Below are 25,887 nucleotides of genomic sequence, written 5' to 3'. Positions count from 1 at the left end.
GGGGAGGGGAGGAAATCCAGTTTCACGACAAGTGGTGCAAACCTGAAGGCAAAAAACCTGCAGGAATCTAGACAGATATGCAAGTTCTTTCCATAGAGCACTTACCTCCTATTACAGGCAATCTGTAGCATGCTGTAACCCCTTCAATCTTCCAATATTGCCAGTAAGACCCTCCCACTCATATGACTTCATTTACCACTGAAAGCACTCAGGTATTACAGGTGTGTAACATTAACATAACTTGAAAGTCTAAAAGTTTTTACTCTTTAAGGACCAATATATTGCTTAGAGATCAAGGGATCTTGAAACTCTTCCTTCTCAACTGCAATAAAGTATATTCCTCAAATCAAGCTCGATTGCCACATCTAAAATTCCAATTGTTGATAAATTTAAGATCATGTAGGATTCATTAAGACTATGAGCTAGCACCACCTATGCTGTAGAAGCAACAAGAAAAAGAATTCAGAAAAAAATATGTTAATAAGAAACCTCTAGCAATAATTTAAGTACCTCACAATATTGAGGGATGATGACTGACCAAAAGTAAACAGAGACAACATACAAGAAATAGGAAGTTATTACACTAATTTCTAATCAACATAATCCATTAGCCTGTGTTGTACCTCTGTTGTTGGTTCTTCTATACCAGTCATCTGGTACTTCTGCATTCTTTCAAATACTGAATGATCTGCACAACCTCCTTGTGGTCCATATTTATGTGGATATTCTAAAAAGAGGAAGGCCAGGTTGAGTTTTCAAATTCCAAGTACAAGTACAAAATATGGCTGTATCACTGCAGCTTACTCAGTTTGTGTCCTATATTGCTCATGTAGTTTGAGGGAAGCATTCTAAGATTCAAGTTTATGCAGCTGTCTTTTTTTCATTAAGCATATCTACTAAGATACAGTCTTAGTTTTACAAACAGAACAAAACTGACGATTGCTTAACATTGTTTTCTTATAGACAGCAAAAGAAAGTATGATGAGCAACATCTAACATAAGAACGAGAGCTATTATTTGCACATCTGTACCGATTAGCTTGAACTGACAGGAGCCTTAAAGTGAACTCACAATGGAAAATTGTTAGAGGTCAAGTATAATAAAGACTGCTTGGATAAGAGAAATGTTTTTTTATTCTACTTCATAAACTAAAACTAAGAAACCTTGCTCACATTCTTAGAGGATTCTATTACTTTATTCATCTTCCATGGAATTTTTGAAAATTTTTATATTATGCAACTTAACTACCAATACCATAAGAACTGAAACTTTAATGAACCTTGGTTTTGAAACTCAATTCTACAATTCTAGAATTATGAGTTTGCTAGCAATTTTATTGACAAAGTGAAATGCATGATTTCCATTCTGGAAAGTAAACAATACAATTAAGGATAAGAGATCAGTGTGTGTATGCATATACACGTGTGTGTAGATTTAAAATTTACAGAATTACAGATTAAGTTTTAAATATATCTGTAAATCTTGTACAGGCAAAGTAAAACAAGACTGAAAAGAAACATTTTCATAACCTCCTTACTATAGCTGACTGTTTAAATTTTAAAAACAAAACTGTAGTACTATCCAGGTACACATCAGTTAAACATGCTGGAGATCCAAACTAGCTCAGTGAGAATATCATACAGATGGCTGCTTACCAAGGGTAATTCTTTCAATACTTGTCAATGCAGATCTCATTGCACGTGTGAATGTGCTTCAGACACATATGGTTAGGTTTTGACTGTTAGTACCTATTGGAGATTTGTAAGCAACCTGTACTTGCGGAAGCTTCCTCCGGAGATGAGAAGTACTGAAGGGAAGAGGTCTTGCCCCTTCAGTTTCTCTGCAGATTGGATCCCATTATAAATTGGTGCCCCAGTAAGAGATAATGGAGTACAGATTATGGGAGCCACATATGTAAATACTTAAGGAACCGGTTTCTCTAGGGCAAACCACAGTTTTATCATCATCTCAACAGGGCACAGATTTTGTCAGAAACGTGTAAACTTTACCAAGGTTTGTTGTTTTTTGGGAGCTGGGGTGTGAAGATCCAGAATCACAGAGTAAATGGAACAGACACATAGGAGTAGATTTATAAAGCCTAAGACCTGGCACCAAGGACCCGATGTCCACATTATATGCATTTCAGGGGATTTTACCCTGGATTAGCACTAGTCTGGTTCTGTGGAGTCAAAGCCTGTTAGCAGTTGGAGCACAGTAGATGTACTCTTGGAGTATGCACTTTGGTACCATTTCATCTGACAGTTGCCTTTAATTATCTTTGATTCTCATACCTGTTTCCTGCAGTCATACTGTATGATACTGCTAAACTATTTCAATATACAAGCCCAACTTGTTTCAGACTTTCTCCCTATATCATTAAGCTCTAAACTTCATATTTCAATCATTAAAAGCTGGGGGAAAATTAAATAGCAAACAGAAATTAAAAAAAAAATCATATCCTTAGCATACAGCTAATGTTGACTTCTGAAAAAAACAAACCATTTAATATGAGTTTATGCTCTAAAATATCCAAAGACAGATAAGCTTAAAAGAACTGATCAAGAAATAAAAGCAGTCTTTCAACCTTCATTCCTCTCAATCATACATATTTACAAGTGTTTAAAGAGGTCATGTTTAATACTGTTTTTTTAAAACTAGTTAATGACAAATGAGGCTGATTTAAACATAGTTAACAATTTTTTTCAAATTGGGTCCTTTTCCAGGTACAAAGTATTTTACTGCAATTGTAAACTTTGCTTAGTAGGAAAGAACCAGATTTAATAAACACGCTTCTTGGCAAAGAAAGTTTCAGCCTAAGAGTTAACTGAAAGATTATAGTTGGGTGTAAACAGTTATTCATTATCTCACTAGCAAATTAATTTTATCTACTGCAAAGCTATCCACATACAGTATTGCATTTCAAAACTTATTTCCAGTCTGAATTTTAGAGAAGCTGCTCCAACATACAACCAAATTACTTTTTCTTTCGTCAACTTTATGCCTACTCTGTTTTGACTAGTGTTTGCGAACAAGATTATTAGCAAAATCTTGATATTGTGTGGGAGATAATTTGTTTGGATTCTAATAAGGTTATTTCTTTAAATTAAAAAGGAAAAAACCTTTTGAGAGGTAACTACAATGAATGTGCAGTACTTAGGTTTTTTAAAAAATCCTAGACTTCGGAAGGAACTGGTATTTTCCTTTCACTGTTTACAGAAATATTCATTAATTACTGTTACTGGAACCTTTTAAGTTTATTTAATGATTTTCTGCATATTAATTTCCCACATTTCAATTTCTAACACCTTACAAATAACTATTTTTGAACTGCTGTCTCATCACAGTCCTCCCAGTATGGTTAGCCCTAGCACAGTGACAGAAGAATGGAGAGAGAAAAGTGTGTGGGGGGAGACGCTCTTACTGTAAGCCACCTCACGCAATTTGATTAGCAATGTAGTGGAATATTGGCTTTGCTATAACCAATATTAAACAGAAAGCACCGCTCACTCACTGTTAAGGTCATCTGTACTTTTTGGGATCCTGTTTACTATCACTAGATTGGAGTTAAGAGCAAAGGATTACGGATATGATACTCCCTTCTCCATCTCCACCACCTTTTTTTCCTCCCACCACAGTATTAAAAAAAATTCTACTGTATTTAATCTAAGTTTCTCATTACCCACTACCCGATTTCACACCATTGACCACTTATCTCTGCGACAAAAGCACGTTACACAAAGGCGGAGTAATAGACAATACTGCCTCACCATCAGCACGCTTCATCTACATAAAACCCTCGTAACTTTAAAGCAACTCCTGTAGGTGGTTAGAAATTAACTGGAAACATGACTGCACAGCATATTTTGCACCAGCACAAAATGCCATTTTCTGCTATCACCACACTTCTATTCATATTCTGTGGCATTATGACAGCTGACAGAACAGTACGAGAAATAAATGCTCTCAGTGCATTACACAAAATAAGCAGTCTTTCCTCTGTATCTTGTTTCCCAAAGAGGTTAGGAAATCCCTTAATATGTTTTTAATACTGACTGCCTGCAATTCAAACAAATATTTCTCACTTCAAAAGTACTAATCTAGTAAGAAACACTTTAAAAGCATGACAGTTAAAATTATAAAGGATTGAACATGAAACAGTCTGCAACAGCAATTGCCAAGGTTTTGCATGTGCTGGAAAAGACAAATGCACCCCGCTCAACACAGGAGGCAGGTAATATAGGATAGTTTACTTTCAAACCATGTCTAGCTTACAGAGAAAGTTGCATACAAAGTTTTCTTTCGATAATTGCTGCATTACCCCCAAACTGTGGAGGCACTGTTCCCTCTTCATCTTTCGAGACTTCCTATTTCCACCACCCCCTGCAGCAGTTCCACTTCTGGAGCTAAGCAGGAACTACGTGGCGTCAGATGACTTGGACAGTTTTGACCCACATCACAGAAGTCTGGTCCATGCTCTTTTGATGCTTTTAAATGCTTTGAGAGGTACAGCCTTCTGCCAGCTCTATGCAATCAAGAGCTTCTTAGCCTATCCCTACCACAACCCTGTGAATTGATCAAGAGAAAACACATGCCTTTACCATGAAATGATTGCTTACAGTGAATGCAGAGTTGAAAAACTAGAAGCCTACTTTCCATCAGATCTATAAAAGAAGAGTTTAATTACAGGATCAATTCTTTAACTAGAGAAAATCCTCAGGCAAAACGAATACTTTATTTTTCTTTTCCCATATTGTCCAGTTTCCCATTTTCCACTTTCAATTTTTGCACATCCTGACAGAATGTTAAAAAACAGTAAACGACAATCATAATGTAATAATAATAATAATAATCCTAAAAAACAACAAAAAACCTCTGGTCATTTCATACTTTCTGACAATGATATCTTATTCTAACTAGGCAGCAGATCATTATTAATGATATATACAACTACAGATGCTCAAAATAAGAATTTTTATCCTTTAAAAAAGGATAAAAGATTCTTGATCACATGATTTTTTTTCTTCTACTTGTCAGTAAATAGTATGATCTGTTAAGCATTTAGGTTAACTACTTAATGGATACTGGATTTAGGCATCTGGGGCAAGGATATGACATCAAACTGCCATTAAAAATGATGAAAATTCAGTTCTTCAACAGCCATAGAGATTTGCCCAATACTAGCAAGAGCAATAGTGTCAGAACAAAATTCAAATTTAAGCAGATACAGAAAAACCTTATTGCAGATTTCATTCTAAGCAGTCTGTCACACTGTGCTCCCATGACAACTGCCAAGTAGACCTTCATTATTAAATCAACAACCACATTATGAAAAAAAAGAAACCAAGTTCTCACTAATAATACATAGCTTGCAATGGTCAGTTCATTCAGCAGATAGGGCTTTGCAAAATTAAATACTTTACTTTCTGTTCTCAGCTGTATAGTTCTTCTAAGACCATAAAGACAATTGAATGACCACGTTAATCTTCCTGAAGGTCTGAACAGGATTTTCTTGTCAACTGTTGATCTGAGGAAATACTGATTCCCTATTTTACAGTATGAACTCAGGGATACATTTGAAGCATATATGATTTAAATAAAGTAAATATAGTTCCAATGAAATACTAATCCTTAAAGTTTCCAAAATATTTTAATGAAAATAGCAATTTGCATCTTTCTAGCACTAAATTATGAAACAGTTTGATCAAGAGTGGTTTAGAAACTAAAATCATTCAACTTGTGTTTTGAGTCATGAATAGAAGGCTGTCTTCCACTGGTCACCACATCCACTGTAACAAAAGCTGCCTTATAAAGTTGACAATATAATCCCCATTTACAAAAAACCCTTTTGTTTAACTACTGAATAAGAACTCATTGAGATGCTAATCATATGTTGCATTGTGATTTCTGAAAAGCACTAAAATGCATATTGTTTCAAAAGGCTGAAACATTGGTGACCAAAAAATATCCCAAATTAGAGCAAAGATGACTTCTTCCCCAGTCTCTCCTGAGTTAGAAATGTGAGCATTTTTGTTGCTTTTGTCCTGTGTAAGATACTAGTGGTTTGACTCTATTTTCACAGGAGTTAGCTTTAGAGCAATAAAAACAGATTTGCATGCTTGTTTTATTTTTAAAGCTACTGTAAAGCTTAGCTTTTTTTAGTTGTTGCTGGTTTTTTTTTTGGAGCTGCAGTTCTATACAAAAATAGCTCTCATGAAAGGCAAAAAAATTTTAGCCTCAAAAGCACTATTCAGAAAGTGACAGAAGCAGTTGTATACTTCAGATATTTCAGATCACAGAAATCCTAGAGGCATCTAGGATACCAATGAAAAAAGTTAAACTATACAATCAGAATGCATGCACATCAAACTCTGCATTGACAGCGACCAACAGGAGTGGCACATTTTCAAATAGTGCTGCTTGGACTTAGCTCCAGCATGGGCTATTTTCAACCATGCTGAGCAAGCAGCAATGTTCACTCACTTGGTGATTTGGAAGCCATATTGTACTGTTGCTTTAATGTGGCTCTCCGGAATAGATTTAGACAATCCCCTCTGATAATCTGATTTTGTTTCTAACTGATGGTTTTGATGCACTAGATTCAAGAGGAAAAACAGTGTAAGCCAACATACCATCATCTGAATAATTAAAAAAAATGCATAACCTGCTCCCATTCACTTTAATAAGACATTAATATGAACCAATTTCATCATTAGCTTTTTCCAGCTCTCAAGTGATCCATTTACTCCTCCAACAGAGATCACTTCTATAAAACAGCAATACTAACTTTCATAAAAATCGAACTATCTGCTTCTTTAAGGTACAGTTCTATTTCTGTCATTAGTTGATAACAGTGATGAGAGTATTTTTAGTCACCCACTATTTACAGCATAAGGAACGGGGACATGAGACAATCTTCTTGCTTGTCCCGCCTCTTGCAAACTGGGCAAATCACTTTACTGCCTTATGTCCCTTTACTTCCCTCCCCCCCCTCTTTCCTACAACAGGGTTCATAAAACCCTTTGTAAATAAGTCACTGCCTGCTTTACAGAAAGTGCTATCTAAGTGGTAGTCCAGTATTCCCACTATCAAGCAGTGAATTGAACTGTTCAGTGAGACCTATAAAACATACCAAAGAATTTAGAAGTATGTGCAAATTATTCACAGAAATGTTGTTATAAAAGACATATCTTATGGTTTCACATCAGGCTTTTGTAATTTTTTTTATTACTTTTCCCCACTACTCTTCTGTTACAGCAACAAACCCTGTAATACTCCAACAGCAGCTAGCAAGGTAAACTGCCTTCCCAGACTTTCACCTGCAATGTTCTGTAGAGTTGAAAATTAAATGCATGCTGCAACTTCTCTTTGAGAATCAAAAGCAGTATATAGAATGCTATCCTAAAAAGTTACTTTATTCTCAAATATGGGTCTTGTAAGCACCAGGAAGATACACATTTAGTCAGTCAGAAAACAAGTGTAACTCACAACGTACATAAAATTCAGTAACTGCATCCATTCAGAAGCTCTTTAAAATTATGCAACTTCTATTTGATTTTGGGTTAGTAATCATATTTACAGAATGGGGTAACAGGAAGGACAAACATATCTACTAGCTCACAGCAATTTTAACATACTCAAAGACAGCACACATACTGCCACTGAATGTGAAATACAACTGTATTACAGAAGCTTTATTCAATTAGAAAAAAGAAACAAAATTTGCTGAGTTTTTAGCAGAGAAAGATCATTTCTCTTCAGTGCATTCATGCAAGAGAAGTAACCAGAGAGTATTATGCAATAACCCTGTGTTTTTCACTGGCTTACAGCACAGAGAAAATGATAATATATAAAGCCAAATCACAACCAGAGATTTTCCTCATCTATCTTCCTATTTTTGACATTTCTTTTCACAATACAGTCTCATTATGATGTACTTTGAAAATGATTTATACATGTATCATCATGAGAGTAGTTCAAGTCATTTCTAGTAATTTAACCCAAGACACTTCATCCAATTCCAAATGAGATTTCAAACTCAAGTCTTCTAGGATTTGCACAATGGCCTGATGGGACAAGTTTTTAAATGAAGTTATCGTTTAAATCGATTTTTAAGCAAGATTGAAGTCCTACATAAAGTTAGCTTGCAACACACAACTTGTTAGCTTCAGTAAGCAAAAGGTAATCTTAAAGTGACTCCCTGCCAACAATCTACTTGGAAGGATTGAAACTTGGAATCACAACTTCATGTTGAGCCCCAAAAATACTGCAATAAAGTTACTTAAACATCAAATAAAACTGATTTTTATTACAGCTGAAGACTGATAATACATAGAAAGGCAGGTAGAGTGCAGAAGAACTCCGATGGATCCGTTCTGAAGATGTAGAAGTATTCCATGGTATGTTCTCATCTTTCTGGGCATTTACAACTAAAGCTAGACTTCTGGGGCAATACTTTTCAAATTCAAGTAGTATTCTCTGTACGCTTCCATCAGCTACTGTGTAAAATGGGACGTACTAGGTGCCACCGCACCTTCTAAAGAGCTCTCTGAAGGCATCTGTGACCTACGTGTGCAGGGGAAGCTTTTATTTCCCACAAGTACCACCTTCTCTAGATGTAGGTAAATGCTTAGTGACTTGAACTTTAATTATCCTTTATTTTGCAGATCACAGGGAAGAACAATCAGTATAGAGCGTTTTAAGAATGCATTTTTCAAAAGAAATGTATCCACTGAGTAGAAAATACACTGCTTATACACTTAAGCCCGACTGCTAAGGATTTCTTAAAATGGCACAATAAAGAAGACTCATTTTGGTTTGCTATAAATCTCTTTCACACCGTAACTGTATGAATCACTTCAGGACAGCATGATTCACAGTGTCATACACAAGCTGAAGTCTCATTTGATGCTTACAAATGGCTTACAGTTTTTGACATTTAATAAGAAAAATTTATTTCATCTCTAGCACAAAATGGAAGTACTCACTGATATCATCTTCATGATAAATGACAGAGTGGAACGGTAAAGTTTTGTCCTTAATATATCTCTCTGCTGGCTCAATATAAAAGGTCCCACTGTGAGTTTGGATGAATCCTTCAAATTTTCCATCAATAACAGACCCATGGCTAAGACTTCCCTGCTCACCTGTTAAGGGAAAAAGTGCATTTAGTTTTTGGTCCCCCCCCCCTTTTTAAAAGCGTTCAGTCCTTGTGAAAGTCTTTTGTGTCCTTGTGCAAACTTCAAGCATACACACTACCCAAGGTGATAAGCAGAGAACGCTAAAGCATGATACTTGCATAATTATCCTGATCATGCACCAGTTCCCAACTGCTAAAAACCTGTATGAATTATACAGTAATAAGATTCTGGATAACAGCAGTAAGACATTCCTGCAGAAAGTTTGTGTCTGAATTTTTAAGGCTAAGATTATTCAACAGTAAGACATACAGTTATCCCGAAATCATAGTTACTAAGTTAAATAAACAGTCACAATCTGGAAAAGTACAACTGTCAAAGTTTAATCATTGAGAGCTACAACATGCAGCATCCCCAACAAGCCTTTTCCATAAAAAGGATGAAAGATTACTAAAAGAATGTTTATATACTCCTCCATTGAGGAGGGTTCAGAATCACACTATCAAGTTATCAGAACTGTACTCATTCTTATCATAAACCAGCACTAATTTCTAATTAACAATTATCAAGAATTTTATAAAGCTCATACACAGTACTGAAATTTGGAAGAAGTATCTTGAAGATATGCTATACAACTCTTAAGGGAGAACACCAAAAAGTAGAAATAGGCTTTGTAGAACACTGATTTTAAGATATTCATAACTGATCCCAGAGTTACTTCAGTCTATATTCTATTAGAACATGCATTAATACCCTGAATTTATAAGCCATGTATCTTTGGAAATTTCAGAGTACTTGGAAGGAAGACTCTTCATCTGAATGGAAATCAAGAACCAACAGCAAAACACTTTATTTACTCAACTAACTTTGTTCATGATCTTCATGACAAGTACAAAGTTGGGTTGAATGAGAAAGTTAATAAAGAGGATTAAAAGAAAATGTAGAGTAAGCCCAGTGAGTAGGTTCATGTGGATCCTTTAATCTCATCCCTCGGCCATAAGGAAAGAACCAAAAGCTTCTCTGAAATAATTTCACAAAATAAGAAAAAAAACAATAAAAGACCCCACACACCTTAAAAGCCCTCTGACCTACTTAAGTCAACTGGTACATTGGTCTACCTAGATGCACATAAAGTGCTAAGCGTGTATACTTCTTTTCGCAGTTTAAAACAGTCACTTCAGACTGTAGGACATTACTAACCGACATCTTCAGGAAGCAGTTAAGATTCCTTTCAGAATCAAACAGACTGTATAAAGAGGGACAGAGTAAGTCTTAATCCTTCTCTTCTTTTCACCTGCTTTTAATTCATTAATTCTCCTTCCTTTTTAATCAATTTTATCTTTTGTATTTACTGAAATCAGGTATATTACCCTTAATGATGGTAGGTCTATATTCCTTAAATTCCTTTAAACTAAGAACAGTACCTGATTTTTTTTAACACAGACAGCTTTTTCCCCTTTTTTTTTAAATGCATCAGACTTCTATGAAGAGTAAGTTCATAAACAAGAGTTGAACCTCAAGTTCTATGGATATGAAAATTATTAGGTAAAATACTCAATTGTTAAGTATGACTCATATGAGATTAAAAGCAGATGGAGTTTAAATGTATTTAGATGCATTATTAAAGTTTAATAATGAAGATAACCTAATCATACAGATATTCATTTTCTGCATGTACTATTAAAAAACCTCCTGTTTAAAGTGACTGCTCTTTAATCCATTTTAAAGTGTTGTACTTACCATAAATGTGTCCAGTGTAAATATGGGAGGTATCAAAATCAATTACTTGGTTTGATATTTCTACTTTAAAGTCATCACTAAAAAGAGATGTATCTCTCTTCATTCGAAGGTTGAAGTGTCTAAAATGAATAAAACAAGATGGTAAATTGGCTTTGAGCTTCAATTACAAGAGCACTAAGCAAAGTACTTCTAACCAACATTTTCGTGCAAACAATTTGCAGACCCTGTAAAATTTATCTGTAGAAAATGTTTATGCTGTACAAGAATTAGACCACAGCCTAGAAGGATTTTCTTAAGCAAAACTGTTTAGATGTTTTTGATACAAGTAGCTAAATTTACAAGATTTAACCCAGAAAACAGGGTTAGACAAATGCATAAATCTAAAATGCTGACTTTGACTATACACTTGTTCCCATTCCTCCAGAAGATATAGATGTAGCTTAAGGGAAAAAGCAACTATTTTATTTCACAGCACTGTGAAGCAGAAGAAATAAGAACAACTATCAGCTTATTTTACTTTCATTGCCAACATTTAAGTAATGTAAATGAAATGTAGGTGAGCTAATTACTGTTTCAACTGAAACTCTGTAAGATGGACAACATTTAATAAAAAAATACTTAAACTGGTACAGTTACATGCATAACTATGTAAATAACTCTACTCACTGAATGATCTTGTTCAAATTACAACACTACATTCTTTGATGCAAATCCTACTACTAATCTTTATATGAAACCTACTATATTTTCTTCGTACAAAAATAAAAGTTTGGTTCAGTGAAGTCAAGCAACATAGCTGAAGTGTTTTAACATGCCTGACATTATATGAATTCATACCTGTGAACCGTTAGCTTGCTTCAGAATTTAATTTGGTATTCTCTTAAATTTTGTATAAACACATTGTGCAAATACAGATCAGTGAAGTTGCTGAAACTTCAGTCATTCCAATTTTACTCTTGATTTTCTTCCTATATTTTTCCTCTTTCTGCACAGTCACGAAATTGAAGAAATATTACAGTTATGTCACCAATTTGTTACATAAAAAGTAACTCTGATAAGTTGACCACATGTGTCAGTCTTCATCTAAAAAAACGTGACCAGTCTCTCAGTATACTAATGATAGAGCTGACTTCCATAGTGAAAGCTAGTATCCATTTGTGCTAACAGCAAAATAACCAAAACAAGTAAGTGCCACAGTGTAAAGTTGATTAAATCTAATTACTTTTTAGTACAACTGAAGCATATACAAAATAGATGTTCAGTCTTCACTTGCACATTAAATAATATGACACTACAGTTATAAGTATTTTGAAACAACTGTACATTAAGATGCAAAATTCAAGATCAAAGAAAAAAGCCATGCCTACACCTAAAACCTGGTAAGAGCTCTAGTGATTCACATTGACTATTCTGTAATGCAAACAGTATTTCACAATCAAACTCTCTTTATTTATTATCGTTGCCACAGTGTTGTTAAAGCTTCAAAGCGAGTATTCTCTGGTGATGCGTTAGAGCTATCTACGACAAGGTTATGAAATTCTGAGATGTGGCTGGTAGATGGGGAAGGTTAAACTTCAGCAATTCCCTGTGACTCTTGGGCTGTGTGCCAAGCCAACCAGTGTTCATATTATAGTTTAAGCATAGATGTATTTTATGAGGGCAGATTCTCCTGTTAAAAAGGAAGAAACAGTTCACTACAGATGCCCTTGAGTATTGGAGTAACCGAAGAACACACACCAGCTAGCAGTTAGTAGCTATCCACACCCAGATGGAAAGGCATGTTTTATGATAGACAGCTAGTATTTATATCACGCAGAGACAAAACACAAGAATTATTCTTCTTCAAGTTAGCCTCTTTACTAGCTCTTAGTTCTTTTACCAAACTGTCTTTTGGTAACATAGAGGTTCATGAGGATGAGGAGATAACACGAACAAGCAACCCAGAAAAACATCATAGAACTGAATGCTACAAGATTATGCAATACATTTTTTGGGGGGTGGGGGATTTTTAGCCACCTTGTGTGGCTCTTCTGGGCAGAAGTTAGAAATGAACAGGCAGAAAAAAAAATTAAGACCAGCACTGATAAAAATTTGAAGAACTTCATTCAAGTACTTCAAGAAGTTCCACTCACTTTGGTTGTAATACACTGCTCAGTGTTACACAGATTTGAACTCCATTTTAGTTTGAGTTTTCCCTGTGACTGAGTTCTACAGAGTTACTGAGGATGGATCAGACTCTCTTCAAGTGCATCTGAACTGAAGTTAAATGACAATAGATCCTGGATACTTTAGAATCACTCTCCTCCCTTCTCTAATATTTGATAGAAGACTTCTTACCATAATTCTGTCTCTGTGATGAACTGAAGTATCTACTAATCCCAGCAAAAGCACCTATTATGGCTAAAATTACTTTTTCCTGGTGAAAAAAGTAGGTTTTCTGAAAAAAACAACTCAATCTATATAGCATTTTTCTCTCAGAAGTGCAAAAAAGTTACTTTAAAATTAGATTTTTCTGGTTGTATTCATGTAAGTTTCAAATAAAATTGAGGAGCAATTATTATCTCTAACACTCAACTGCATCATCAATTTCTTTATTGTTTTGAAGTACACTGTGTAAGGCAACGCAGGACTTCTCATATACTAACTCCCATATATGTCAGCAGAGTGGGAAAAAAGTGGACTTTATCTCAGAATGAAAGCGAGTAATTTACCAAGTTTAGCCTAAAATAACACCAAGTAGATAGATGACCTAGCCCTAGGCTTCAATTGTGAAGCTGTCCAGGGTATCCTTTCCTCAGTTGCCAAGTCATCTACGTTCTCATCCTTACAAATTAGAATGATATTCAGCATTGCGCTTCTGGACTACCTTTGTTGACTATCATCTAATCACACTTTAGGGTCAGTTTTGAGTTTTGCCTTGATGGCTTGCACTACAGGACTGTGCTTTTGGAGGGGCAAGGGGAAGCCCAGAGTCTATTGAAGCTGGGAATGGTTCTTCCTTCTGGGCGGGATACCCTTCCATCAATATTACCCCATCTGTCACTTCAAAATGGACTGTTAGAAGTTTCATGTACCAAACAAAAAGTTTCACTAGTTTTAAAATTAAGAAGCCTCTATTTATCCTCCTTTCATCTTCCCCCTCTTCTTACTTTCCACATTGGTACATAACTAACACTACAAATTCTAACCCATGCTGTTGATTATCTATTTATTAATAAAATTAGTTCTCTAATCCTGCAAATAGAGCTATTTCAAATACAAAATAACGCAGCTGTGTTTCACAATAACAATTCTCTGACCATTTGATTTCTTGATTTAGTTAAACTATTAGATAACCTGATTGTCTCACAGCTATTTTTAAACAGGTCTTTTCTTGGTCCTTCAAACATGCTTGATGGGAACAGGATTATCTGTCTGGACTGTTCACCCTTTTAATAATGAAAAACAAAGTGACAAATCTTCCTTTGGTTCTCCCCCACCAAAAAAGGGAGGGGGAAAGAGAGGAAACTTGGGGGTGGTGGGAAACAAGCATCTATTTGTCTCTACTTCCAAGAATTAACAACTTGAACAAAATCACTAAACTTTAAAGAATGGTAATCATAAAACCCCACGTATTACATGAAACCTACAGTAGAGAAAGTAAATTCCATTTTTGTGGCTATACAGAGACATCCTAATGTACTACTTACAAGTGTCAGTGAAATTAACTGCACTGAAAAGATGCCAGTTTATAGGTGGGGAGACTCCAAATTGTAATGACTGATTCAAACAAATGGATAGTTGGCAGGGACCCCCAGAAAAATCCAGTTCAACACCCTAATTTCTCAGTAAGAAACTTCCAGAGACCCTACAAAATCCATTTCAGTGTCTTGCCCAATATAGAAGTTTTCCTAACATTTCCTCTAAATTTTTTCAAAGCTAGTATTACTTCCCCTTTCTTGAAAGGAATATAAGCTAGTCGCTATCCTTCTCAAAATGATGTGGAAGGGAATGCATCTCAGTTTTCTTTCCTGGCTTAAATCCAGTAACTTCATGAATTCTTCTGAGGACAGGAGACTCCAGAGAAGTTCAACAAATTTGTCCATACCATTCCTGAATATGGTTTCTAAAACTTGCCACAATGGAAGAAATAAGAAGCTTCAAATAAGCCTTTTGGTAATTACGATTTCTACAGCATGCATCGAGCTCTCTGTGCCAGCACCTATATCAATGTAAACTTCCCATTCCCTAGCTGAGCTACACACCAGGCAGAAGATAACCATTTCCAGAAAAACAATTCTTCTTTTATTTACACACTTACTACCTTGCATAAGACATTTCCCAGCAGTAGTGGTCTCTAGAATAGAATTAAATCAATTAAGACCAAGTTTTGACCTTGCTTATTTGTTACTGCTTCTGTCTTACACGTATCTGAAAACTGATATGGTAACAGGCCATTACTTGGTTACTGTATGGTTGCTCGTTTGGTTGAATACAGAATTTTTGGTAAAACTGTTTATATTGTTATATAATCTGCTGTGATAATAAACTACATCTTATCCATTAATGGCAGTACCCTAAAGACTATCAAAAGGTAGATTTTTATTTCGCTTTAGCTTACCTCAGGGAGACTATGTCAGATTTGCAAGTACATAACATAGCAACTCAGTGATAATTAAAGAAAAAACACAGTTGAGAGCACCACACTTAGCTAAAACCCAGTAGTTTCCCATGGGCTCGAGTTACATGTCAACCCTATGCTCTAATCACAGAGCAAGTATTTAAAAAAAAAAAGCTGTGTGTATATACTGACAGCACTTGATAAAATGAACATAAAGGTATACGTGTAAGAGTTAATGATTAATCTATTAATCCATTTCTTTTTAGTATGAGTCACCTTCTAAGATCAGTGATTTTGCCATGATGGAATGTCTAATATATTGGGACACTGATAGCAAGTCTGCAGACTTTTCCAAAACTGGCAGAAAGAGCTATTATCAGCGGTACACAAAAGGGCACTTGGTGCTTTCCCTTTCCTGCCTTTCCTCAGTCAAATTGCTGTAACCAGCGGCAGGCTGAGCAGGCAGAATCACTCGGTGACCAGAGGAGATTTTTTTAATTTTTTTATTTTTTTTTTTTTAAACAAAGGAAAAAGGAGATGGAGGAGTTACTCCACAGCTGGAAGAAGTGGCTGGGAAAAAGAAACAGAAGGCGATGGGTTGGCAGCAGTATGGAATGTGACTCCAGTATAATGAGAGTCCATTTAGGTTCATACTCTTTTATTCTCAGTAGGAACCAGAAAAATCTTTGGAGCTGCGCCTCCATGAGCCTCCTCACAAGTCAGGATCTAGAAGATACTACTCTGCTTGAGGTGCAAGTCTTTCACTTCTTAAATGGGAAAAGTAAGGATAAAAGACTCTCTTCTCTGAAAAATGGAAGGGGGTCGATAAACGGAAGGGGAGAATAATTTGAGCCCTTCTTTCTAACTGCTTCCACATGAGGCATCCCAAAACTTAAACACAGTTCCCACAGACTATCAGACTCATTCCAACCCTGAACTATGTTAAATAGAAGACAGCTTAACAACTTAATGGTGGGTTTAAACTACTCACAAGCTAAGTCTACAGAATCATCACACTTATGGACATTATTATTTTTTACACTGTTTTCACTTACTATTAAACCCACATCATCATTTAACTGACAATTCACATGGTCCTGCTACTGACACTAAAGAAAACGTATCTTTGAAACAGCACATGATAGGGTCTCCAGGCTTATCATTCTATTACCCACCTAGATGCAGATAGAGGGTATCATCCTCTAGTAAGTCTTTAACTAAAAAACAATCTCTACAGCATTGCAACACTGCAATTCCAGCTAGAATGCTTGCAGCTTATGTTTGTTTTCCATCGACAGCTCTAGGGTGGCACTTCGATTGTTCAGAGATTTCTTTCCTGACCTCCAGAAGTCAGACTTGCTAAGCTTGTTATTCTAGAACACCACAACTGAGGATGCAGCCTTCATCCCAAATAATTTGCTACTGATTATTCTTGATATACATAGCTGCAAAAACATAAGCTAGCTCAGATAACAGAAACCATCCAAGTAGGATTACAAGTAGCTACATGTTAGCTAATTTACACTCTAAGAAAGTCAGTCAAGTATCTCGCTGTCCTGAAGAGTACGGTGTAAAGATTTTAAAAGCAGAACAGTCTTTACCCAGGGTTGATCCCCCCTCCCCCTTCCAGTAAGACTTCTTTGGGAAGTGCAGATTCTGTCACTTGGTTTCCTTTTTATGCAAAATAACCTTCCCATTTATATTTACATAAATTTGAATATTTATATGCAGTGCCATGTTCTAACATAATTCAAAAACATAAGATCAAAAAAAGAAAACAGGTAAAGATGTACTAGAATAAAATCACAAGGCATCAAAGTTACTACATGAACTCAAACTAAGAAACTAGATTAGAAAGAAGCTTTCTTAGTGAAACAGACATAGAAAGAAGAGAAATCTGCTAGCTGATAATGAGCACATACGAAGCACGTAGCTTAAGTACTTTCATTTAAGTCTACTGCTTTTCATTTTAAGAACATGGCTTTTTGAGAACATGGCTACAACTACTAAAGTTTGTTGGCCAAGGTGCAAAGTTCTAAAGCATTAACACCAATTTTAGCAGTACAGCTGGGAAACCCTGTGCCTCAGCTGGGCAGTCTCACCAGTCCGATGCCACTGTACCAGGCATTTCCTAGACAAACCCGAGTGAAATACTAAATGTCTCTTTTCCTGAGGGCTACACATATTCCAACTCCCTGTATTTAAACCCATAAAATGCAAGACATTTAACCCACAGACCCTAAAATATTTTTTAGATTAATTTCATTTAAAAAAATAATTAGTAAGAACTCAGGTCCCTGCTTCCCAATTCTCTGCAAGATAAAATTGCTTTACCTACAAGCACCAACATAGGGTGGTTTGGTGGTTGGTTTTTGTGGTTTGTTTTGGGTTTTTTTTGACAAAACATGTAGAAAGTGAGATCTAATTCATGGGTCTCTTGCCTGGCAAGTTATTTGTCAAGATACGTAACTTAAAAGGTACAATAGGCAGGGGATGATTGAAGAATGGTCACAGAGCACTGAATAAAGATGAAAAGACTACAGTAAGAACTAAAGAGATTTTTATTTTCTTTTTAAACTCAGGACAGCCTAAAATGAGTGGTAGTAAGCAAACCTTGCAAAAACTTCACTTAGTAAAATTCATGGAATTAATTCACATAAGTCTCACAGAAGCCAACCAGTCAGTCCTATTTGATGACCACTAAAACATCCTATTTAAGAAGTTAGTCTGTTTAGGAGGGTGTTTAAGTGCACACAGAACTGAAAAACAGACACAACAAATTTTCAGATTAGTCCAGTAACAGTGAATCTGCTTTATGTTCTGACAGACTCACAGAACGTAGAAGACAAAGCCATTTCATTAATTGAGTACTATGTTGTATGCACAATTACAAAAATACTTAAAAATAAGTTAAATGCCATAAAAAGAACATCTAGTGTTTAATAAAAAACAGAAGGTGACAACATAAAGTCCTCTTTAATCCAAGAGTAACTAGCTCTGTTACTTCAGTCCATCTCAGGCAGCATGGCAGCACGCTCAGAATGTCACTTTTGAAATTCAACACATCAAATATGATTTCTGTGCAGGTAGCCTCCTTCATTTTCATAACCTACTCAAATACAGTCAATAACTATCTTATTTAAGCACAAAGATTTAACAGCTCTGAATAATGAAGGCAATACAAAGGATTACAGATTACTATAGAACCAAGAATAAAAACCCCTCAATACTTAATTAAGAGCTCTGAAATTTTGTGGTCCACTCCTACCATTCACAACTGTACCAGAAAGCTCAACTAATGTATGACTGATAGCTGTTCAAAATATTTATGAAAAAGATACCTGCACAGAAAATCAATATTAAAGCCAATCAGCAAACACAGCTTCACAAATATCCCTTGCCAAATGGTACAGTGAACACAGATTAAGACCCAAAGCCATGCAATTTCACAATACGCAAGCTCTCATTGTTATAAAAGTTCCTCTGCTCAATGCAAAACATTGTAAAAGGTAGCAGAACATTTAAGAACCAATCACTTATTGAACTTTATTCCAACCTGGGTGACAGTTAAAGCATTTTCACCTAGCAGCTGAATCGCATGGTCACTCTGCAACATATTATAGCTTTACACAGTGTTTTCTTAATAATAAAGACATTGTAGGAAATTTGCTCATTAACTACAGGAAAAAAGGTTACATGCAGTAACATGCAGTACCCTGCTAGTAGCAATAGTGAGACTGATGCGTTTTTTTCCAGCTGCTTATTGATCAAACACTACTCTCAGCACTTTGACATAATCAGGCAAAACAACCACAAATGGAAGCTTGCTTTACAGCGTCTTCCTGACTCCTGGCACCCACCGTCTCTTTTGAAAGCACTGATAGGCACTTTAGCTGTCAAGTTATTTGAAATAACAATGACCAGATCTTGGTGCCCACTGGACTTGCCATATTAGGCACATGCATGCTATTAGCCTTTTTATATAGAACCATAAAGACAAAAATTCTTCTCCTTCCTTCCCTCCCTATACAAATCCAAGAAGGATAGGATAATAAGATTCTTCTAAACTCCCTCCCCTCCAAAAAACACCTATTGTTGTAGTTCTGAAGTTACAGAGCAGAGCTGGGCACATGCTCTCTTGGATACATAGGGGTATGTCCTTGTAGTGACGCAGAACAGTTAGGCAAGAACATTCTGGTGAATGAGAAACAAGAGAAGGAAAACATCTAATGGTCACCAAGGATCACTACAAACCACCAGTATCACTGATTTTTAATGGAGTGGAAGCAAAGCTTGTGTTTCATCATTAGTTAGAAGGTATTCAAGTTTCTCATTATCATACTGCAAACCTCCACAAGCATTTATGCAGACTGATCTGAAAATATGTTATAACAGTCCATCACATTTTGGAGCACAGTAGAAGGAAGTTAAGTACTTTTGAGTCCAGATGAACTGATGTATAAAGTGGTGGAGGCTGAAGAATAGGTTATTCCAGTTGCACCGACATAATCATCTAATATTTACATGATTTTAACCCTATATTGAGCTAGTTTTTAAGATTTGAATATGCTGGGCTAAAAGAATCCGGACTTGGCAGCTGTGACTTGAAAGCCCAAATTAAAACATGGAGAAGCATTTTTATTAGAGAAGCCCATATTTTTAAACTATCTCAGGTTTTATAGAACAACCTAACAATATTCAACATGTGAATGCTTTAATATTTACAAGCATAACCATATGAAAGGTCTTTTTTTTGTATGGCTTACAAAGAAGTGATGTTGCAAGCATTTCTAGTAACGGTTTTCCTATTACAAGGATCATATATAGACTGTATATTCCAATAAACATGTCTGAACTTAACAACTTAGAGTATTTTTTTTTTTTAATAAAATTTTAGGTAAAAATCTAAGGAAAACTGTAGCAAAATTGCAAAACATCTGAAAGAAGTTCTCAATGTATCTTTAATTTAGTAATAAGCAGGTGTTATTGTGTTCAAGTACCACTTGAAAACTCAACTGTTCATTCAAGTCGCATAGGCAACTTTCTCAAGCGAGAGTCATCAACTAATCCAGAAGAAAGAGTGGAAGTGGGTGTGGATAGGTGATCAACAGGACAAATTAAGAAAAAAAAAATAGAAAGCATAAGTTATTACGAATGCATTAAGTAAAAAGTTGACTGACAGTACAGTTAAACACTACATAGATGTAGATCCTTCATTCTTCTGAATGCATCAGGGTCTCAGGAATTCAGTTTTGTCATTAGGTAAAAAGGTATAGTTCAGAGAACATCAGATGTCAGGCAAGTTTTTCAAGCTCTGTCCTCAAAATGAAATCACTATGAATGAAGTATCCAGTATATTTCTGACATTCTACAGTTGATAGGAATTCAGTTTAAGACATTCTACGATGAATATATTGCAAATGTTTATACTGAAAAAGTGAAGAAAACTTTCTAACTTCTCTGCATGGGAAGGGTTGTGTTTAGTAAGTGAACAAGTGCAAGTACACATTTTGTGACTAAGTTAAAACTGGGTATAAAATACAATGTCAGTTTTAGTGATGTCACAACTTCATTTTCAAAACTACTGACATTACCTCGACGTGCAAAAGAAAGTTATGCCATATTAAATTCCTTCACTGTATCTCAAGCTGGTGCCAAAGGCACTGCTCTTCTATGAATCATTCCATGTATTTTTGGGTTGTTTTTTTTTTTTTGGGGGGGGGGGGGGGGTGTGGGATGTGGTGTGTGGAGTGGGTTCAAAAGCTACTTTATAACAGGAACTTAGTTGGTTAATATGCACACTGTGCATTCATTATCTTTACATGAACCTTCCCTGGACTCAAAGGGCACCTTAAATTAACTCACACTAAAACACTCAATATAAACTGGCAGGTGGAAGAGCTATGATACACAACCAGGACCGTTTTAAAACTTCGCATTCCTTCCAATTTGAAGCATTTTAGAAATGAGCACATTTTGCACCACTGGTGAAGCAATAAAGTCAACTCATCTAAACTACACTGTTTATGATTCAAAAGAATTAATAGGTATCCATAGCTTAGTTTCAGCAATTTTAATTGCCCTATTAAGCTAGTGTTTCAGCATTGAATAGTGGCTGGTTTGGTTTAATTCATTACATCTGCCATAACAAGTTATATTTTAGATTACCCAAGAACAAAAGTTTTGAAAAATTTCTTTCTTAACAGTGTACTGTGTAGCATTTAACTTTCAGATGAAAGTTAAATAAGGCAGGGTTTTTCTCAATGATGGCATGTTATACATGTTATACACCCATTTGTAAAATTACTGAGTCTGGTGTGGAAAAAGGTAGCTTTGGGTTTAATCCCATTGTTACAGTATCCATTTCATTATTAAACTGTTATTAGCCCACAGTTAAATGGTCACTCTAACTTGGTGTAAATATATAATATTTAAATTTTGTTGTTATTTTTTCCTTTTTCAACAAAAGGGTATATGAAATACAGTTCTTAAATCCAAACAGTGTACTGAAAAGAACAGGTGCTACTTACACAATCATAAAATACTTGTAGCTGCCAGCCAGTTTCTGTACAATGAAACTGTAAGTTTGATGAATGCTAACCTGGCATTTGTCAGCACTGCCACTGAAAAGGGTAGTATTGCACCTTCCCTCTCACCACTTCTGCTTATTTCTGCACCCTTTCTTCTTACAGGAAGTTTGCTTATATACCGAATTGAATGACGAATTAATCTGGCTGAAAAATAACCAGTCAAGTCACCTTCCCATCTTGACTGGCCACATGACCAACAGGTGCTTTCTCTGGCACAAATGGAAAGATTAAGTTTATGAAGTTCAAACTGGTACCAGAGATACAGCATAAGAACTGTTGTCATCCAGCTAGCTTCATTTGCTGTTTCCAGCAGTGAACGGCAGTAAATATTAGGACAGCTTTTCCATTGTTTCCTGGCTACAGAAGACAGCCATTTAATCAGAAGCCAACTCAAAACAGAAAATTATCATTTCAATACTCATAAGTAGCAGCTGTTTAGTATCTTTATTAAGCTAAGGAGATACAAGTTGGACAGCTGTATGCCAATAAACCACTACACCTGGACAAAGTCTTAACTAACCATTTGGTATAAGGCCCTTCAAAAAACCAGGTTTAAGTTTTCAGAATCTCAAACCTTGTGTTGACTGAATGCTTTTAATTTTCATCACCTGTATTTAAATAAAACAGCACTTTAAGAGTCCATGGGCTAAATCTAAATGGTTTAAATATTTTGCAAAAGCTTTATTTCCTACCTTAGCACAAAGTAATTAGAATATTTGATAGAAAGATTAATGTTGTCATTCTCAGTTATGACATACATCACTTATAAACAGTTACTCACAATAAACTAGCTGCAACCACAAAAAGGCAATCCTATTTATACAGTTTTCAAACTGCTACGCACCTTCAAAGCAACTAGATAGACTGTATGAAGTAAAACACGATTCACTTGATCCTTCCTAATTCATATCTAAAGAAGAATGAAAATATTTTGTAAGAACACACTCAGACCAATTAACAGGAATTTGTGGACTAAATTTACAGCCTGTCAACTACCCTCTCTTTGGCAGGAAGTGTTAGCTGTGTCACAGGAAACTACCAAAATCCTAAATTACAGACTGGTTTGACCTTATAGTAGGTTTCCATTCAGCCTCCTCAGTAAATGATGGATTTGTGCCTCAGAGCATAGGCATTTAGAATCAATTCTACATATAAACACCAACACTTTGCTTCATGAGTAATAGTAGTTGTTATCAAAATCTTTATAAACCTGTTTGTCTAAGGTCTGGTGTGACTAAGATCCATGAAGTAAGAGAGGAAATCTTTTTTAGACCTCATTATTGTATGTACAGTTAACATTTTTATACAATAAGGATTTTCAGCCCACCTTATTAACACAGATAGAGCTCTTAGCTTAGCCTGTGCATCCTATTTTACAGAAGAGTAGTATGGGATCTTTACCAATGACAAGATGAACCTGTCAAGTGGACTGAAGTGTGGACTGCTCCCAGAAAGAATGGTCTTGTCCTCCCTCCATCACCCCTTCAAGTCATATTATTTTTTTTGCCAAAAAGTTTTCAGCTGGATCAGTTCCCAGATCCTATTCCTTGCATGGTTTTAAGACTATTAGTGCTAGCACAAAGACGACGCTGAGAATGCGGTCAGGCCTGTTCCTCTCTGTAGTAGCACAGACTGTGGTAAGCCTAAATTAACCATCAGCCTGCAGCTTAAGAGTGGCAGCATTAGACCGAAACTAAACTTCACTGTCTTGCAACCTTGCTGGAGATATGATTTAATTTAAAAGTGGAGAGATTTACAATATGAAGAGCCTCTGAAACATTCTACTCTGCAGTCTTGTTTATTAGAACAATTTAATAACAAAGACTAGAGTTTGCCTGTGAAGCTACAGCAGAGACAGCAGCAATATGACTCTTCTTTAAATAATAGAATTCCCTGGACTAAAAATCACACCCAAAAATGTGGTTTTAAGGACAGGACTTCAAATTCAGGATTTGGGTTGCAGTTCTACAGCTGTTACAAATACAACCCTAATGCTAAGCTTTTAGGATCATGCACTGAAATTCAGTCATTGCACCATACACCTCCAGTAGCAACACTTCATTCCCTGAAGAAATTACAAGCTGGCACAGAAGCAGAACACTTACTCATAAAACAATATTCCAGACAGATTCAGAAGACCTGGTTTTACCTTTGCTCTGTCAAACTTCCTATGTTTCTATATATGGCTAGCAATTATTTATCAAGTTCTAATTACTTAAATTGTAACTGAAATAATTAGAAAAGCAAGGGCATTACGTATTCCTAATATATACTAAGACAGTGGTGCTGCAAAGGAGGGAGTCAAAGAAACAAAGATACAGACACAAATATTTTAACTTTCTTCCTGTTTCTCCTCAGTTATACAAAAAGTAGGCAATTCTAAAGTACACAGAGATCTTCCTAAGTGAAACCTACAAATTATACTTCAGTTGTTCTCACTGAATATCTAACTTTTGTACTGGATCTTACAATCATATGGTAAATGCAAGGTAAAGCACATCTTGTAACAGCAATTATGTTTTCCCCACATCAAATAACTGCTAAATTCCACAATAGCACAGAAAACAGGTAACACTATTATACATGAAGCAGAACACTTTTTTTGCCTATTTTGTAGTTTCAAATGCAATTTGAAATTTTACTTTTTCTCAATTAATCCCCTCAGGTAGTTTGGCATAATTGTTGTAAAAAATATGCTAAAGCTGCATTATAAACTCAGGATCAACTACCATTCTGTTCCCAGTACAATTCCATTAGTTAAGCTTCAAAGTGCGTTAATAGTTACCACCAGAAGTTTGAATGAGTGATTACAAGCAACAATTTCAAACTTATACTAAACATCAGAGCAAATACTTCATAGAAACTGTAAGCACTGCATTTTAGTGTATTCTAGCTAACATTAGTTTGATGACTGTATTTCACCATTTACATTTCACTATAATTAAAACACATATATGAATGAAATGTTTAGAACAAATACCTTTTAAAATATCACTAACCTTCCATGAGCATGAAAATCTAGGCGCAAGAACTGATCTTCATGCGATACTGCTCTTTTGGCACGCTGGTGTTTTTGGTGTAACAAATCCACATCGTACGACAATCCTTCATAATGTCTAATGTACTTATTTAGAGGATTTCCATATTGGCCTGAAAAGAGAAAAAAGTAAGGTTTAGCATGTCTGAGAAATTACTAAGGTTACAACCACGCTACCAGGTATGGCAGATCTGTGGTGCAAAACGACCCAATTTCTACATTATATGCATTTTAGCTTCTTTTTTCTCCCTTGTACACTTCAGATTCATTGTACTGTGGTCCCACAGACTGAATGCATACTTGCAGTTAGAGAGCGTTAGGTGGACCTTGGAAGGCATCTCCCACTTTAATTTCAACCAAAACGAGTATAGAATCATAGAATCATTTAGATTGGAAAAGACCTTTAAGATCATTGAGTTCAACCGTGACTAAATAGACTAAAGCATATGCTAATGCAATGCAACACAGTCTACACCTTTATGTCCAAATATAGAGTTTAATGTACTTCAGCTTCAGCTGAGAAATAAACTGCCCATGAATTTCAGTGGAAGCTGAGAACTCCTGAAATTCCATCTTCAATGTTTTCTGAAATATGTATTAAGATGGACTGCAGCATCAATGCTAAAATGACAATGATGTCATTTAAAATCAAAATACGTAAATTTAAGTATGAGTTACTGGCCTTTTCAAATGGCTTGTGGTACAGAAGAATTTTCTAATAGAAACTTTAAGATAAGAAGAAATATTTTCATTTTTAAAAAATAGTTTTTTTTACTCCAAAACTAG

At 35.6% G+C, this 25,887-nt stretch overlaps 1 protein-coding gene across 1 annotated transcript in view; it reads right to left on the bottom strand.

Moving 5' to 3' along the window:
- Positions 1 to 25,887, bottom strand: part of ADAM10 (ADAM metallopeptidase domain 10) — a 43,027-nt gene that overhangs the window by 16,362 nt on the left and 778 nt on the right. Inside the window, exons 2-5 of the mRNA XM_009321605.1 lie at positions 25,064 to 25,214; positions 10,875 to 10,993; positions 8,985 to 9,143; positions 624 to 727 (exon numbers count right to left, since the gene is read on the bottom strand). Coding sequence (XP_009319880.1) covers positions 624 to 727; positions 8,985 to 9,143; positions 10,875 to 10,993; positions 25,064 to 25,214 — 533 coding nt within the window. The remainder of the gene's footprint in view (positions 1 to 623; positions 728 to 8,984; positions 9,144 to 10,874; positions 10,994 to 25,063; positions 25,215 to 25,887) is intronic.

Source organism: Pygoscelis adeliae, unplaced genomic scaffold (assembly GCF_000699105.1).
Source record: "Pygoscelis adeliae isolate BGI_AS28 unplaced genomic scaffold, ASM69910v1 Scaffold183, whole genome shotgun sequence".
In the NCBI taxonomy this organism is placed as follows: domain Eukaryota; kingdom Metazoa; phylum Chordata; class Aves; order Sphenisciformes; family Spheniscidae; genus Pygoscelis; species Pygoscelis adeliae.
The sequence above is the reverse complement of the archived record's forward strand: the minus strand, read 5'-3'. Positions and strand labels throughout refer to the sequence as shown.